We start from the raw sequence: 14951 nt of genomic DNA, 5'->3' as shown, positions 1-14951 counted from the left end.
TATCATCATAACTAAAATATCAAAAGCAGGGGAAAATGCAACAAAATAGTCCATATTCAGTTGGGAACATAAAAAGAATTCAGGAATTAGTTACCTTCTTCAAGAATTGGCCGTACCACTGCGAAAGGGATCTCCTGCAGCGGCTCCATATACTTGTGCCCCGCGCTCATGATCTTTATCTGCGGTAAACAGAGCACAAGAGTTCCTGGCATGCTGGCCTGGCCATGGTACCAGCTTCTCACAGTTCCAGGAATATCCCCAGAAACAATGGTGCTTGGAGATGGAAGGCTGTCACTTGGACAGAACACACAGCAGGACTTCAATTTTAGCTGCAATTGAAAGAATACAAAGTTCACAGTCATCGTATGTACTTGAATTAAGAGAATGTTTACATATAAACAACAGCCATATAAACAGAAGAAGGTCAGCCTACTATTCTGAAGTCCTCTTCAGTTTCTATAACTAAATTGCATCTCTGTCTATATCACTGTGTGACAGTTAGCGTTCAGTTTTGCTAAGTTCAGCTTCGTAAGTGGAGCTTAAGTACCATTATTGGCCAATCAACTGACTGCAGACAAAGGTTCAAGTGCCAAGGGTCTACTCTGTGAAAGTTAGGCTTTGTGATTTGAGCATGGAGGGATGCATTGAAGTGTCATGCACGAAGAATGGAGTTTAGCGGTCGCACAGTGCTGATATCAGGTATTTTCGCTGGTGGTTTTGTTAAAAACAGTTCTTTCTTTAGACTATCTCTTTGGGGGAAGCACATATGTGGCAATTATATGTGTGAATAACAGTGCTTAGACTGAATTCCAAAATGTTTTAGCAGCTCATTTGTCCGCAATGTCTCATGAAAATGATTTCTTGACTAGGACGTATGCTCATGGGGAAATCTAATTGCAGAGAAGTGAAAATGTTTCAGAATCAAGCACAGTCGAACTATACATATTATTTTGAATCGTCAATCATTCCTTATAAGAGCTACCCAACTGTGCAAGGCTTGGGATGAGTCTGACCCCGTCCATCCATTACCAACTGCAATTAGCGTTTTGAAAGCTTTAAACACAGACCATGCCTGGGGCCTGACACTTTGCATACTCTTGGGGCAAAGTGGCCGGGTGGGAGATTGGAGCAGAGAGGCTAGAGGAAATGGGAGAAATGGAGAAAAGAAAGGAAAGGAATGATGGAAGGAAGGAAAGGGAAAGGGTGAAACTTAGAAGGAAGAGAGAAAAGTGACAGAACGGGAAACGGATATACGGAGGAGCAAAGGGAGATAGGGTAGAGGAAGACAAAGGGGCAGAAATAAGGATGTTATGTAAAGAAGAGAGAAAATGATGCAAGATAGAAATAAGCAGGAGAAAGAGACTGAACAGGTAGTTTTATAGGATTTTGATGAAGAGAAGAGTGGGAGAGGACAGGACAAAGGCAGAGGAGAGAGGGAAAGAGGAAGAGGGTTTAAGGTAGAAGAAAGGGAGGAAGGCAATAAGGGCGAGTGAGAGACAGGAAGGGAAGAGACACAGGGAGGGCTGGAAAGGAGAATATGAAAGGACAATGGGGATGAGAGAGGAACAGAGAGAGTTAGGGCAGGGAAAAGAGGGGTATAATAAAGACATTTCAGACCTCTAGCTACCATTAGGCCAGCATGCGTAGTGATACTCGATCTACAGCACCTCAAATATGACTGTCTTCTATTATCAGCCTAGAGTGCTAGGGACCTATTGTTCCTTTCTTGCATTAGGGCCCCGGGGACCCTTGCAACACCACTTCACAGGCTCATCTATGTTGAAAGCGTAAGTCTGTCTACTGAAGCTGCAGCCGTTCCCCTCTTTAACACATACAAGTAATACGATCTGGTCTTTTTAGGTCTTGGCCTGGAGTAAGCAGCGCATGCGCTGCTCTACCATGCAGGGGCCTTTTGGAATCGATACGATTCCAGTGTGCACACAGGGAGGCAAATGAGACAAAAGATGTGCACGTTGGGATTGGATGATTTACTGGCGGCATGATACACTGGAGACTTTTTTTTTCGCCACCACTAAAGGCAGACCCCGCGTGCACATTTTCTGTCCCTCCCATGACGGGCCGCGCTTCTTTAAGGGCCGCGCTTCTTTACTTTCTTTCATATTTGTCCCAACCTTCCAAGTCTCTGACCCTCGTTTACCACCAAAAACCCCATCCTTCTGTCTCTGCCCTCCCCCCCGCCCCATTTCCCACCCAAACCCTATCCCTTCGTCTCTCGTCTCTCTCTTCCCTCCCCCCACGCAGCACACACACAACCTAACTCTCTTGGTGCTTTTTCTGTAATTCTTAGCTCTGGTGACATCATCCGTTGCTCTCTTAAGCATCTAAGCGTGCAGTCATTCACTCCTACACCCCTAAAACTACACATAGACGCACGCCCTGGTCCATTGACCCCTAAAAGAGGCGCCCGCGCACCAGCTCCGATGGGGACTGCGCCCCAGAAGCTAAGTTTAAAGAAATTGAACTTAATTTGTGGAAAAACGCTACTTGTAAATATAAAACAGATGTTAAAACTTACTGTCAAATACATGGATCTGCGTTTACTGCTAGACAAAGAGGGGTTCACTCAAAGACCCCTAAAAATGAACTCTTTCAATCTCCCTATCGGGTAACCACGTTAAGGGGGGGTTCGAGGGTTCAGCAAGGGACATTTTAGGGGAATCGAAATGAAACCCTCTCTGTGATTAAACTCATTTTTAGCTCTCCATGCGGGGGTTGGTCCACGACTCGATGATCCTTGAATTATAAAAACTTCAATTTTAGGGAGAGACTCATCGTTAAGAATAAATCATCAATTTAAACCCGGGACAAGCAGGGAGGGGCAACATTCACTCTTTTACATCAGTACATTTTAGGAGACTGAAGGGGCTCGAAAGCGATTAGAGGGAATTTAAAAGGCAAATGCAAAAAAACATTTTTATATGACTTTATAAAGAAGCGGCTACGGGTCGGACACTGTCACTGCTCCTTGTTGGGGAACGGGTACAATATTTTAACTTGCTGTTTTTGTTTAGAACGTCCATTTTCGATAATTGCACAAAAAATAATATTCTGTGCTTGTTTAGAATCACGAAAATATATTTGTGAAACTGGAACAATCATATTTAGAGTTTTAACAAGGAGGAAGGGGATTTTTCTTATTCTTCAGACTCAGTTGTTTCAAGATGACCCACAGCGCGTCCTAAAACACCTACACGTGTTAATAAATATATTATCTGTATTTATACTTTCCATTTGGTATGAACCCTTCATGTTTAAAATAATTGTTAATATTGGACACTTTAAAGCGATCTGACCACAGAAAGACAACACTGCCAAACAAGCATTGAAAATGCAATAGGTCTCGCCTTTTATTAAGTTCAAGCCATTTGCTTTGCTAATGGTATTGTATAGCAAAGCAAATGGCTTTAACTTAATGAAAGGCGAGACCTATTGCATTTTTAATGCTTGTCTTATGTTGCTTTCTTTCTACTATGGTGTGTGGCGCGTGTGTCTGCTTGGGACAAATCCTGGTCACCAGTAATTCACTAGATGCCGGGATCATGATGCACAAATTGGAATAGCATTGAAATCTCGGTTTGGAGCTGTAGTGTTTCTATTGTTATCATTTTAGTGTTGGAGTTGTTGTAATGCTGTTATTGTAGTTCTGCCTGTGCTCTTGATGTGATGTAGTGCAGTAATGTAGCTGTTTCTTGAAGCTTTGTGGTTGTACTGCTATAGTAGCGCTACAGTTGTACTGCAGACGTGTTCTCTCAGGCTGTGTTAATGTGGTAGTGCTGCATTTGTACACTTGCATAGAGCTATACAATTACACTTTTGGAGATTCGAAGCTGAAGCCTTGTAGTATTTATAAACGTGTAGTTATAGAATTCTAGTGTGGTTTTTACATGTTCAATTGTAGAGCTGCAAGGTTTTGTCGCTGTGCAGTTGAATAACTACAGGCTTGTTATAGGTGTTCATTTGAAGTGCTACTGATGTGCACTATCAGCGTTGTGATATTTTTGTAGACATGAACATCTAAAGTTGTGCATTTGTTGAATTGTGCTTCGGTAGATGTGTAGTTGTTGAGTTTTAGAGTGTGAATGTTGCAGACAACCAGTTCAAGAGTAATGCTCCTTCTACTGTAGATGTTCAGTTTTAAGTACTTGGTGGCAGAGTTTAAACATGTTGTAGTTGAAGAGTGGTATTGAAGAGTTGTACTGTTGCTGTGGTTGTGCAGATGTAGAACTGAGTTGCTGCAGTTGTAGTTTTTGTATTGTGGTGCTCACTGCAGATAGAAGACAAGTAGGGAGAGCAGGGCCAGGAGGGCTGTAAATGTTTCCAACAGATGAATGCTTATTGCAATCTTTAATTCACCAGCAGATGCACACAACCACGCAAAGTAAATGTGCTTAGTTTTCATTGTTAGTGACTATTTATTTTTTAGGTCAGGATCACACTTGTAAAGGAAATATAAGAAATGTTCAGGCTTTTGACAATTTTAAAATTACGTGCTAGAAATTGCATCTAGAAAACATTTTCGATATTTTCGTGCAGTTATTTCTGTTCCTATTATGTTCGCCTCATTTAAATGCCTGCATATCCACGTATGAACGTTTATTAGTAGTGTCTGTGGGAATCTCTAAATGTTCATTTACAATTTTGCTCACCTGGGTACGAATTTCACGGAGGAAATAAGAAACATGAGAGCATTATTAAAGAAACGTTAAGGGTTTGAGGGGTGTATCGAGTGAGAGCGACAACATAAAAGCAGAGATCAAGAAGGCACTTCCTCCTTGCACATTCAATACAAAGAATAAGGCCACACATACTATGTCACACGCGTGACACTGAAGATGTCTTAAGCCAATGCAAGTGTACAAGGAGGAGTACCCAGAACACATCACCTCCAGGTCCCACATTCCACGCTCCATGGATGCAGCCGTAGCTGGATACACACAGTATGCCACACGTGTGACGTGGAAGTTGTCTTAAGCTACTGCAAGGGTACAAGGAGGGAGTACCCAGAACACATCACCTGCGGGTTCCACGTTCTACACTCCATGGACGCAGCCTCAGCTGGATACATACAGTTACATAGCGCTGCTGACGAGAACGCCTTCTCTGCACCTCATTGGGGCTTTTTAGTGAGAGCCAAAGTATGCTAGCCCAGAGCGCAACATGATGATATTGTTACTTGTTTCAAATAAAATGTATTCAGTGGGGAATTGTCCCTCTACTTGGTAATTGCACGATGTAAAAGGTGTTAAAAAATGCCAACCTCCACATCGCCTGCCAAAGGTTCACATCATGGCGGGGATGGAAACACACAGAAATAGTATATCCTCTGCACTTTAAGGTTTTAGATTACCCTCCTTTCGTTACCCTTTCCATAACAAGCATTTGCAATGCAATAGGTCTCGCATTAGGAAAGTTTGAGCTATTGGTATTGTAAATGACCATTTTTTTATTTACGTGTTGGTTTTGAAAATAGCTAAATTAATAGCTTTGTCATTTACAATGCCAATAGTTTTAACTTTCGCAAATGAGACACCTATAGCATTTGTAACGCAATATGTGTTGTATTTACAGGACTTAGATGTATTGATATTACAAATAACAATGGCTTGTAATTTTTTTAATAATTAATACGTAAAAAAAGGTTATTGTAAATTATAATGGCAATAGCTTAAACTTTTGTGTAGATTATGTTCATTGTATTTTATTATGATGAAAATACAAGAACAGATCCACACACAGTCTGGTCATGCGCACATATCACACACTAGATATGACACGGTAATGTGAAAGTCTAAGGTAACATAAAAGGATTATCTAAGCCGCTAGCGAGAGTACTATTAGTTAGGCCCACTCTTCCCCTCTTGTGTTCCAATTGTTTGTTATGATTCTGTTGTATCTTAACAACTCAGCATCTTGTTCTGGAGTGTAGAATCCAGGGGACAGAGAGCAGGCAATTGCTGAGGAAGAAGGACCTCGGGGGACCAGCGAGACCTAAAAACTGTGAAGGTCCTTACTGCCATCAAACTAAATAAAACTCATCAATGCAACCATTACAGTAACGGATTATAGAATACAAATTAAAAGCAAAGATAATTACAGCCTTCCCTGACTTTAAAAGATTTCAAAACGACAGTATACAAATTGTATGGGGGCTGTTGATGGGGAGGCAGGTTAGTAATGCTTATTAAAGTGGGGTTTAATGAAGAGGCGTCTTAAGTCTCCATATCAAACTCAATAAAAATGACAAAGTGCCGTCATTACAAAAATCATGTTCAGCCAGCCTCTGGAAGGACCTCCTTGTTATGTCACCCTGTTTCACCCACCATCCAGCCACAGCATGTACAGGACACATACAACATGAACAAGCATCAGCGATTTCAAACATGACCTGACAATCTGGAAGTCCTCTTGTAAACAGTGGGGACGGAGTGCTTTGCCAGTGAAGTGCGACCGCTTCGTATTTCACATTTTCCGTTCCGATTTATTTACTGGTCAAATCTTGCTGCCTAAATCAACATCTCTTCCCAGAACTCCTCCGAGCCTCTTATTAATGCCCTGACTTAGAGTGGGGACATCCAAAATTGTGTGCTTACTCCACTGAGGTGGCGGCAACAGATATATTTTAGTTCTTTAGTCCTTGTAAATGTCATATATACTCATATATTTGTATATATATATATGTATCATGTGATCAAGGCTTCGGCCGAAACGTTATGGCGACAGCTGAATAAACGAAATGGCATCCTGATTCTCTGGTCCGTGTCTGCTTCCTGGTGCATTGCCGTGAGAGGACGAGCGTGCTAGGAAACCAGAGGTTGTGTGTGTGTATATATATATATATATACATATATATATATATATATATATATATATATATATCCACAACAACGATTCGTTACTGAAGTCAAGAGCCCATTAGCAGGTGGCGAGCGTAGAACCGAGCGGATCCCTCTGTAAACTTATCGCACACAATAATCCTTTCCAGGAAAAGCTCGCACTCTGGATAAGTATCACCACAATTTTATTCCAGCAAAGTTACGCGTTTCGACAGCAAGAGCTGTCTTGTTCACAACACAAGACAGCTCTTGCTGTCGAAACGCGTAACTTTGCTGGAATAAAATTGTGGTGATACTTATCCAGAGTGCGAGCTTTTCCTGGAAAGGATTATTGTGTGCGATATATATATATATATTCTGTTGGACTGAAGCTTTAAATAAATCTTGTGCCTTTACCTACTTGTCGGATTCGTGTGGTTTTCCTGGGTCGACTTCAAGCGGAGCCTTTGTAAAACTGCTGTTGCTGCATATATATATATATATATATATATATGTGTGTGTGTGTGTGTGTGTATGCCAAGATCTGTTTACAACACACGTATATATATATATATATATATACACACACATATACATCTATATATGTGTATATATATATATATATACATATGTGTGTGTGTGTATGCCAAGATCTGTTTACAACACACACACACATATATATCAATTTAAATTCCCGCCATACATGTCTGCCAATAGGTGTTTGTTATATTGTTACTTATTTACAGAGCGCCACGTGCAGGCTCACCCTGCTTCTTCAGGCCGCTACTTTGTCAGAGGAGAAGGGACACGCGGAGTTAAAGACGGGTTCAATTCTGTAGGTTCGGCGTTTTTGGCTAGGTGTGTGCGTCCTACCCCGAGAGCCAAATCCAAGAGCACAGCTGTGCTGCCGAACCTCACCATAGGGGGCGTGCTCACGTGCGTGTCGCCTGACTGGTCTCTCTCCCTAGTGAGAGAGAGTGCTTGGTACCAGAGCGTGTGGGTGGAGAGAAGGAGCAAATTTCCCCGGAAACTCAATATTTCGTGTAATAGGATTTAGTGCCAGCGCCGTCACGCTCGAACAAGGGAATAACAAAGCTAATTATGATGAAAACAAGAAACATAAGCAATTTATACTTTAAAACACGCGGAAATTTGCTCACATAAATAATGACAAAGCAAGTTGAAAAGTCGGCTTGTGCTGGCCCAGAGTAAGTCAAGAGCCAAAGATGGAAAGGGAGGGCATGAAGAAAAGCACATACAAACGAAAGCATACAGAACATTTGTTCGTATTCAAACAAAAATGTGACATACACCCTGTCAGTATCAATTTCCAGTTTCTGAAATTCACTCCGTGTCAATTCCGAATTCAATACACGGTATCATAAATTCACTCCGTGTCAGTTTCATTTGCAAACTGTTGTATTATATTCAATAACGTATCCTTCACGGAGCGTTAAATCACTTTAACCTTTAACTTGCAGTATTAAATTCAATAACTTAATGAGCATTCGAAATCACCGCCGCAGCCTGCTCCGTGTAAACCGGAAGTCAGGCACTTTCGGCCGAGACGGGGGCGGGGCCTGCAATGCAGCAGGAAGTTCTGCCCGCCGCCGCCGAGGAAGCAGTGAAGCCGGCCGACTCCGACCAGCGCTGCAGAGGAGACACGGAACACGCCGAAAGAGCCCGGTGAGTGGGAGGGGGGGGGGGGCCAGGGCTAATGTGAAGGCCTGTGTGTATGCGTGTGTGCGTGCGTGTGTGTGTGTGTGCATGTGTGTGCGCATGCGTGACTGTGTGTGATTGAGAGAATGCGAGGCAGGGGATAGTGTGCCTGCGTGTGCATGCGCGCGCCTGTGTGTGTGTGCGTGCATGCAGAGGGGTGGGGGCTGCCTGTGTCTGTGTGTGAGCGAGGGCTTGCGCCTGTGTGTGTGCGTGCGTGCGTGCATGCAGAGGGGTGGGGGCTGCCTGTGTCTGTGTGAGAGCCAGGGCTTGCACCGCGCATGCGCAGGTATCAGACGCGCGCTCCCGCGAGGAAAAACGCTCGTAACAGATTGGTGTCCTCATTCCCAACTCATTCCCAATACGGGCGACAAAAGGTCTGAAGCAGACACTCTCAATGCTCACGCATTGAGAGTAAGGTCTGCTCGACCTAAAAACTATAAAATATGGCTCAATTTTTCATTTTTACAGTTCCACATGTTGTCCCTTTTCAACAGTGGACAGTAGTCAATTGCTTTAAAGGAACAGTATATGTAATGTCCGCATCGCTTGCTGCAATATTCATCATTCTGATGTTCCGATATTCCTTTACTTACTAGAAAATGATTTGCCATAGCATCTCTTGAACAACCGCCTATTGTTGCTCTAAACTTTAAATCTCCGTTCTGGCTTCTCCTCTCGTGCAGGGCCATAAACAGGGTGTCTGGAATTCTGCAGTATTTACCACATAATTGTGGTTACACCACTCTTAACAATTGATCCACCATCGGCTGCACAATTTGCACATCCAAACAAAAATCAACTTTGCTTCTAACTTAACAAAAAAACATCACGCACAGTGGCAGACATTTTGCTGAGATTTACTGTTTACTTTTCAGTTGCTGCTCTTTGTATTCAGGTGTTAAACTGGCACCGATGAAGGAAACCTTTAACCTTGATAGTATTAGGATGTGTTAAAATAACAAAGCAACACAATAATACAGCACAAGAAGGTGGCACCTTATGCCAGATAATTTGCCTTTTCTTGTTCAATAAAGTAATCAAACATGCCATATAATCTGGTGCTTCACTGCTGCATGATTCCAGTTGTCCTGGCCATAGGAAGTCACTGCACCCTTCTACCTTTTCATGAAAATATATCCAAGATTCCGATCCAGAAAGAATGCACTTTGCAAGTCCTGGGAGATGAAAGTGTATTGGAAGTAACAAAGAACACAGGTAAGGAATACAATCATTAACTTCTCGAATCATGTTATGGTCCATTCCATCACTCAGTATGATAATCTATCCAACTCGCCCAGTAGCTCGATTGATACAAGCTACTCGAATCAGGCCCGCTGCAAACATATCTAATTAAGTGATGGAACAATTAAGTCAGTACAGTCTGTACCTGCTTAACTTTGGGGACCGAAAACAGCACGGCTCTGTCCCTATCCAGTGAAAATAAGCATATAATGAGGCAAATGTCCTAGGTGGAGCTCAAGAAGTCATCCTGCAAATAAGAGGCACCTCCGCCTCATCCACTCATTAAGCCATCATACCAATAGAGGATCTCTGCTGGACTAAAGGAGCAGCTCAACTTGTACCTGGCAGAATGCAAAAGAGAAATCTATTCACAACTAGCAGCTGGAAAAATAGAGGAGGCTTTTTGGAACAATGAAACTGGAAAACAGAGCCTCAAAGTACAATTCAAGGGCATTTTTAAGGTGCGCCTAACCCAAAGGCATCCTGGTACTGCTACCATTGGAAAGTAGGAAGATTTCTAATGTTTTCAGCACCTTCTGGAATACAATCAGTTTTTATGGTATCCATGGAGAGAGTGTTCCGTCAATGAAGCTCACCTTCTTTAATGCTCCTATTAGAAGACTTAGAGCTAGCCTCTCCTTTTCTGTTCAGCTCAAATGCTGACAAGGCAAAAGGAAAACCGGGAATAAATACAGTCTCAAGATACAGAAGAATATAAGAAACCTATGTGTGCAAAGGTCCGTGTGAAAGATTGCCAGATAATGTTTGTGACCAGTTCTAGACAAAAATAGCACATATATCCTACGGACAACTCGTTACGACAAAGTTCCAGACCTGACAAGTAAAGGACTGTATGTTTATACAAATATTCCACCCAGAGTTGTACTATCTGAAAAATATTTTTACAAGGCTGAAAACACCTTCAAGTAGAACCTGACTTTAATGGTATTTTAAGTGACAAGGCATCTGCTTTCCAAAGTAGCAATAATTTGAAAATAACATTTATAATAATTAAGAAACTACAAATTGGGGTTAAAAGCAAAAGAGGTGCTTTCCCTTGCCATTACTAGGAAAACAGTAATGCAGTTATCCAGGGTGTTGCAGTGTGGGACTCAAATATTGCAACAACAGTAAATAAAGATCTTCTACTACGCCACCCGTGACACTACAAACCACGTTTGATGCTGACATGCTCCTGTGCAGTAACTGATGTAGGACAAACAGAAAGGAAGATCAAAATCAAAGCTAAAGAACACACTTAAACAAAAAATCAACAATGGCAATGCATTTCAAAGACTGAGACATACCATCAATACGTTGCTATATCAAATACTAAACTTGATCGATAATAGAATGCATTGCAATAAGAGGAAGTACTTTTTACAAAGGGGAATAATGTAGACTAATAAATTAGATGGCCTGGCTTCCGAGGAGGCTTAGTAACTGGCAGGAAATGGCCTATTGTTTCTATAAATCTACCAATTACATTTTTCAAGCACTAGATAACAGCATAACAATTGACATGTCAGGTGCAGTCAGTTGTTGACACACTACTTCTGGGCAGCTTATGGTATAGCAGACAGTACCACACTTCTGGGGCGGAGCCAGCGTTGTTGACACACTACTTCTGGGCAGCTTATGATACAGCGGATCATGTCACGCTAGTAGGCCCGAGACAGTACTGACAGCACTCTATTTCTGGGGAGGCCATGGTACAAGATGTACAAATTATGGAAAATGGTCATCCGGATATTCACCAGGTGCTTTAAGGTGTAGAATACAGGCAAACAGCAAGAAACAATAACAATCAGTACTTAAAAAGCACGTCTGCACTGTACGGACTGGACAGAAAGTAAGACACAAGTAGTAGTAAAAAATGATGGCCGTATAAGGAAATACGATGGAACTGAGACTTTGCGGTAGGAAACTGATTACAAAAAAGTCTCTGCTCATTCTGAGATATGAACTAAGGGGTATCGGGGTAATAGCTACTGCATTCATATAGCCTATCTCGTTTAAATTTACTTGGAGTCCATTTAACTTTAATATTGGCTGTTTTTCTCCTTTTGCATAATGAACTGCACTTATTGATTTCTCCTGATGAAGTTCAAGAATGCCCAACATGTATTAAGATATAAAACAAAACAATCAGTTAAAGAAAGTGATTGTGGAATTAAGCAAACAAAAAGCATGGAAATTAATATATAATGAAAAGATGTTTGTAGAGATGGCAAAGTTCATTAAAAAGTAAAAGGAAAAAGTGTTTCACCAAGAATTAAACCACATGAGACAGAGGAGCTGTGCTTTAAGAGGTGCCATGCAAATGGGAGGAATACAATGAGGTGTGGATTCCCCATAAGTCAGAACCCTGTCAGTGACATTTTTACAAATTACGGAAAGACACTGGAATGTGATCTGATGAATTATCAGAAGCCAGGAAGCCTGCAGCGTGAAGGGCTGTTCCCATCGAAAACTACCTGTCACCACTCAAACACCGTAATTCTATATTTTTTTAAGATGACCAAGGATTTTTGGCCTACAGAAGAGAGCATCAATAGTCAATTCTTGATCCCACCTTAGGTCATGTGAATAGAATAGAAAAGGTCTCTATTCAGCAAACATTCGAATATGAAAATTCTCATATCACTAACTAGTACAAGCTCAAGGGCTTTTACCTCATCAAAGAGATCCATAACAGATTCCCCCGTGGGCCACGATTTACAAGAAATGTTCAGTTCTCAAATCATCTTTGAACTAACCAACATATAGCCTATTTCATCAGAGTTGCATCAAAACCCGGAGAGTGGGTATCAAATTAAAGAAGGTATCCCAACAGTACTAACATTGTTGGCCAATAACCACAAACTGGCTGTCATCACTGTAGTGTGAAACCCTACCCTGAGCAGCCAACACATTGTGTACAGGCTTCATGTATTCAACAGCAGAGGGGATATGGGGATATGGGTAGATCTGGAGGCACTCCTCCCTTCTATTCCACTAATGGAGTTGAGCCTCCATTCAAAGTCATTTGAGAGGTCCTGCTAGTAATAAAAAAATTCAAATGCTGGCGTGATATCAAGCAAGACTAACCAATGCCAAAATGTATACCTTTGCCTGCAATTTCAAATAACCAAAGATAAATACTGAGCACAGCTACTTCTGTGCACCGATCAGGGCTAAAGCCAGATTGTAAATCACAAAAAAGCCTGGAGTAAGATCTTTAACTAAAGAAAATTTGGAAGGGTCTCCAGGACACCCTAATATTCATCGCAATGACAATACCCAAATCCTTCTCAAATTAAACCATCTGGAAGGAGAAGGTGGGCAATGTAGTCCCACCAGCTGATTTCCCAAGTCTCAATCGATTAACAGAGATTCCCAATATAATGATAAAAAAGAGCTCCTAGAGGTTGTCAGCAGATATGGTCCCATTCAAGGAACTTCCATGCTGGGTAATGACATCAGTAATAACCTCACAAAGAATTGTAAACAGTTTGTTTGTACAGTTTCCTGCTTCAGCCACATGGGAGCTCTAAATAGTTTTTTGGAACTTTTGGGAAATGGTGTGCCTTTCCGTGGAGCTCCTCGGATAGGATAGGCAATACTCCTAAGGAAGGATGATTACTAACTGAGGTAAATAATTACTGCCCAAGACATTCAAGAGATGCAGATGCACTTCTGCCTCAGTAAAAAGAAAATTACAGACAACACAGTTGTTTTGCCCTCTGAAAGATATAATGTACTTTACACACGAGGCCCAGATCTAAAGTAAGGCTCAGCCTATTTCTGTATAGTTATAAATAAGTAGACCCAACATTCCCAATGAGCGTACTGCAGACACAATCGTCAGGAAAAATGTTTTCAGGGGTCAGAATTTATGTGATGCCTTTGCCAGAGAGCGAATGCTAGAGGCATGTCAGCACTAGTACAGAATCCCAGGTTGAGCCCAGCTGCTTCATCGTAAGCCAAAGGTAAGAAAAACCCTTCGTCATACATTATCCTGGAGACCCAAATGCACCCAGATTCCCAAGACACCCTAAAAGATTTTATTACAGCCCACTGAAGCATTCCAGTGGAGAACTGTATACCTGGGTAAATCCCTTCTGGCGAAATTGCAGAACAAACTTTTTTTTTACTGTGCTATGGTGAGTCGCTTACAGTAACATAATAGCTGGAAAGAGGTTCAATGATATGCCTTACAAATCGAAGACTATTCTTCCTGATAGCCCTGCACTTTTAATGCTGGCCATGTAGTCCTGAGACTAAAATATGAAGCTGTGCAATCAACTCAGTTACCTGAACAGGGCTCCACAAAGAATAGGACATTTTGGGATCAGGCAGAAGTCTCAGGAGGAATATAAAGCTCTGACTGACCCTCTCTGATGTACCTAGCTCTCTAAGAGCAGAGGGATGCTGGCTTTAGCCGGATAGAATATTTCACTAAGGACCAGATGTAGGTAATCCCAAATTACCTATTCTTAAATACCGAATTTTACCGATTCAGTGTTTAAGAATAGGTAAATGGGATGTAGATACATTTTCGATAAAAATTACCGAATCGGTAATATTCGGTATTTACCGCATCGGTATTTACCGATTCGATAACTGCCATTCATTCCTATGGGCCTGGAGGCCCATAGGAATGAATGGCAAATACCGATTCAGTAAAATGGGGGAAACATTCAAGGGTGCCAGGGTGTCACTTTGACACCCTGTTGCACCCCTGAATCGTGCGTGTGTGCAGATGTGGCACACATACATGACCTAAGGGCATGTATGCTGCCACATGGCACAGTTGAAAATGCACAGATTTGCATTTTCAAAGGTATTCCTTATTTACCACCAATTTATAGTTGGTGGTAAATAACGAATCCTACAATGGGAAAAACACTCATTTGAGTGCTCCCTACATTGCAAATTTGGTAATTTACCGATTTGGTATTTTAAGGAATCAGTAATTTACTGATTCCTTAAAAATTACCGAATTTGCAATTTAGGCCACCTACATCCCAAATGGTCGGTAACGGTCGAAATTCGGTAATTTCGGCCGTTACCGACAGGTATTGGGCCACCTACATCTGGCCCTAAAAGAGGTAATATAGGTATCTTAAAGCCCAGCCACTGCAAACCAGAGAGAGAGAGAAGTAACTTGTCCAG

The 14951-nt window shown here is 41.7% G+C and overlaps 1 protein-coding gene across 1 annotated transcript in view; it reads right to left on the bottom strand.

The window, feature by feature from the left end:
- Positions 1 to 14951, bottom strand: part of VPS13B (vacuolar protein sorting 13 homolog B) — a 2999480-nt gene that overhangs the window by 1579592 nt on the left and 1404937 nt on the right. Inside the window, exon 23 of the mRNA XM_086966051.1 lies at positions 95 to 329. Coding sequence (XP_086822177.1) covers positions 95 to 329 — 235 coding nt within the window. The remainder of the gene's footprint in view (positions 1 to 94; positions 330 to 14951) is intronic.

The sequence above is a fragment of the Lissotriton vulgaris genome, chromosome 4_1 (genome assembly GCF_964263255.1).
Source record: "Lissotriton vulgaris chromosome 4_1, aLisVul1.2, whole genome shotgun sequence".
In the NCBI taxonomy this organism is placed as follows: domain Eukaryota; kingdom Metazoa; phylum Chordata; class Amphibia; order Caudata; family Salamandridae; genus Lissotriton; species Lissotriton vulgaris.
The sequence above is the reverse complement of the archived record's forward strand: the minus strand, read 5'-3'. Positions and strand labels throughout refer to the sequence as shown.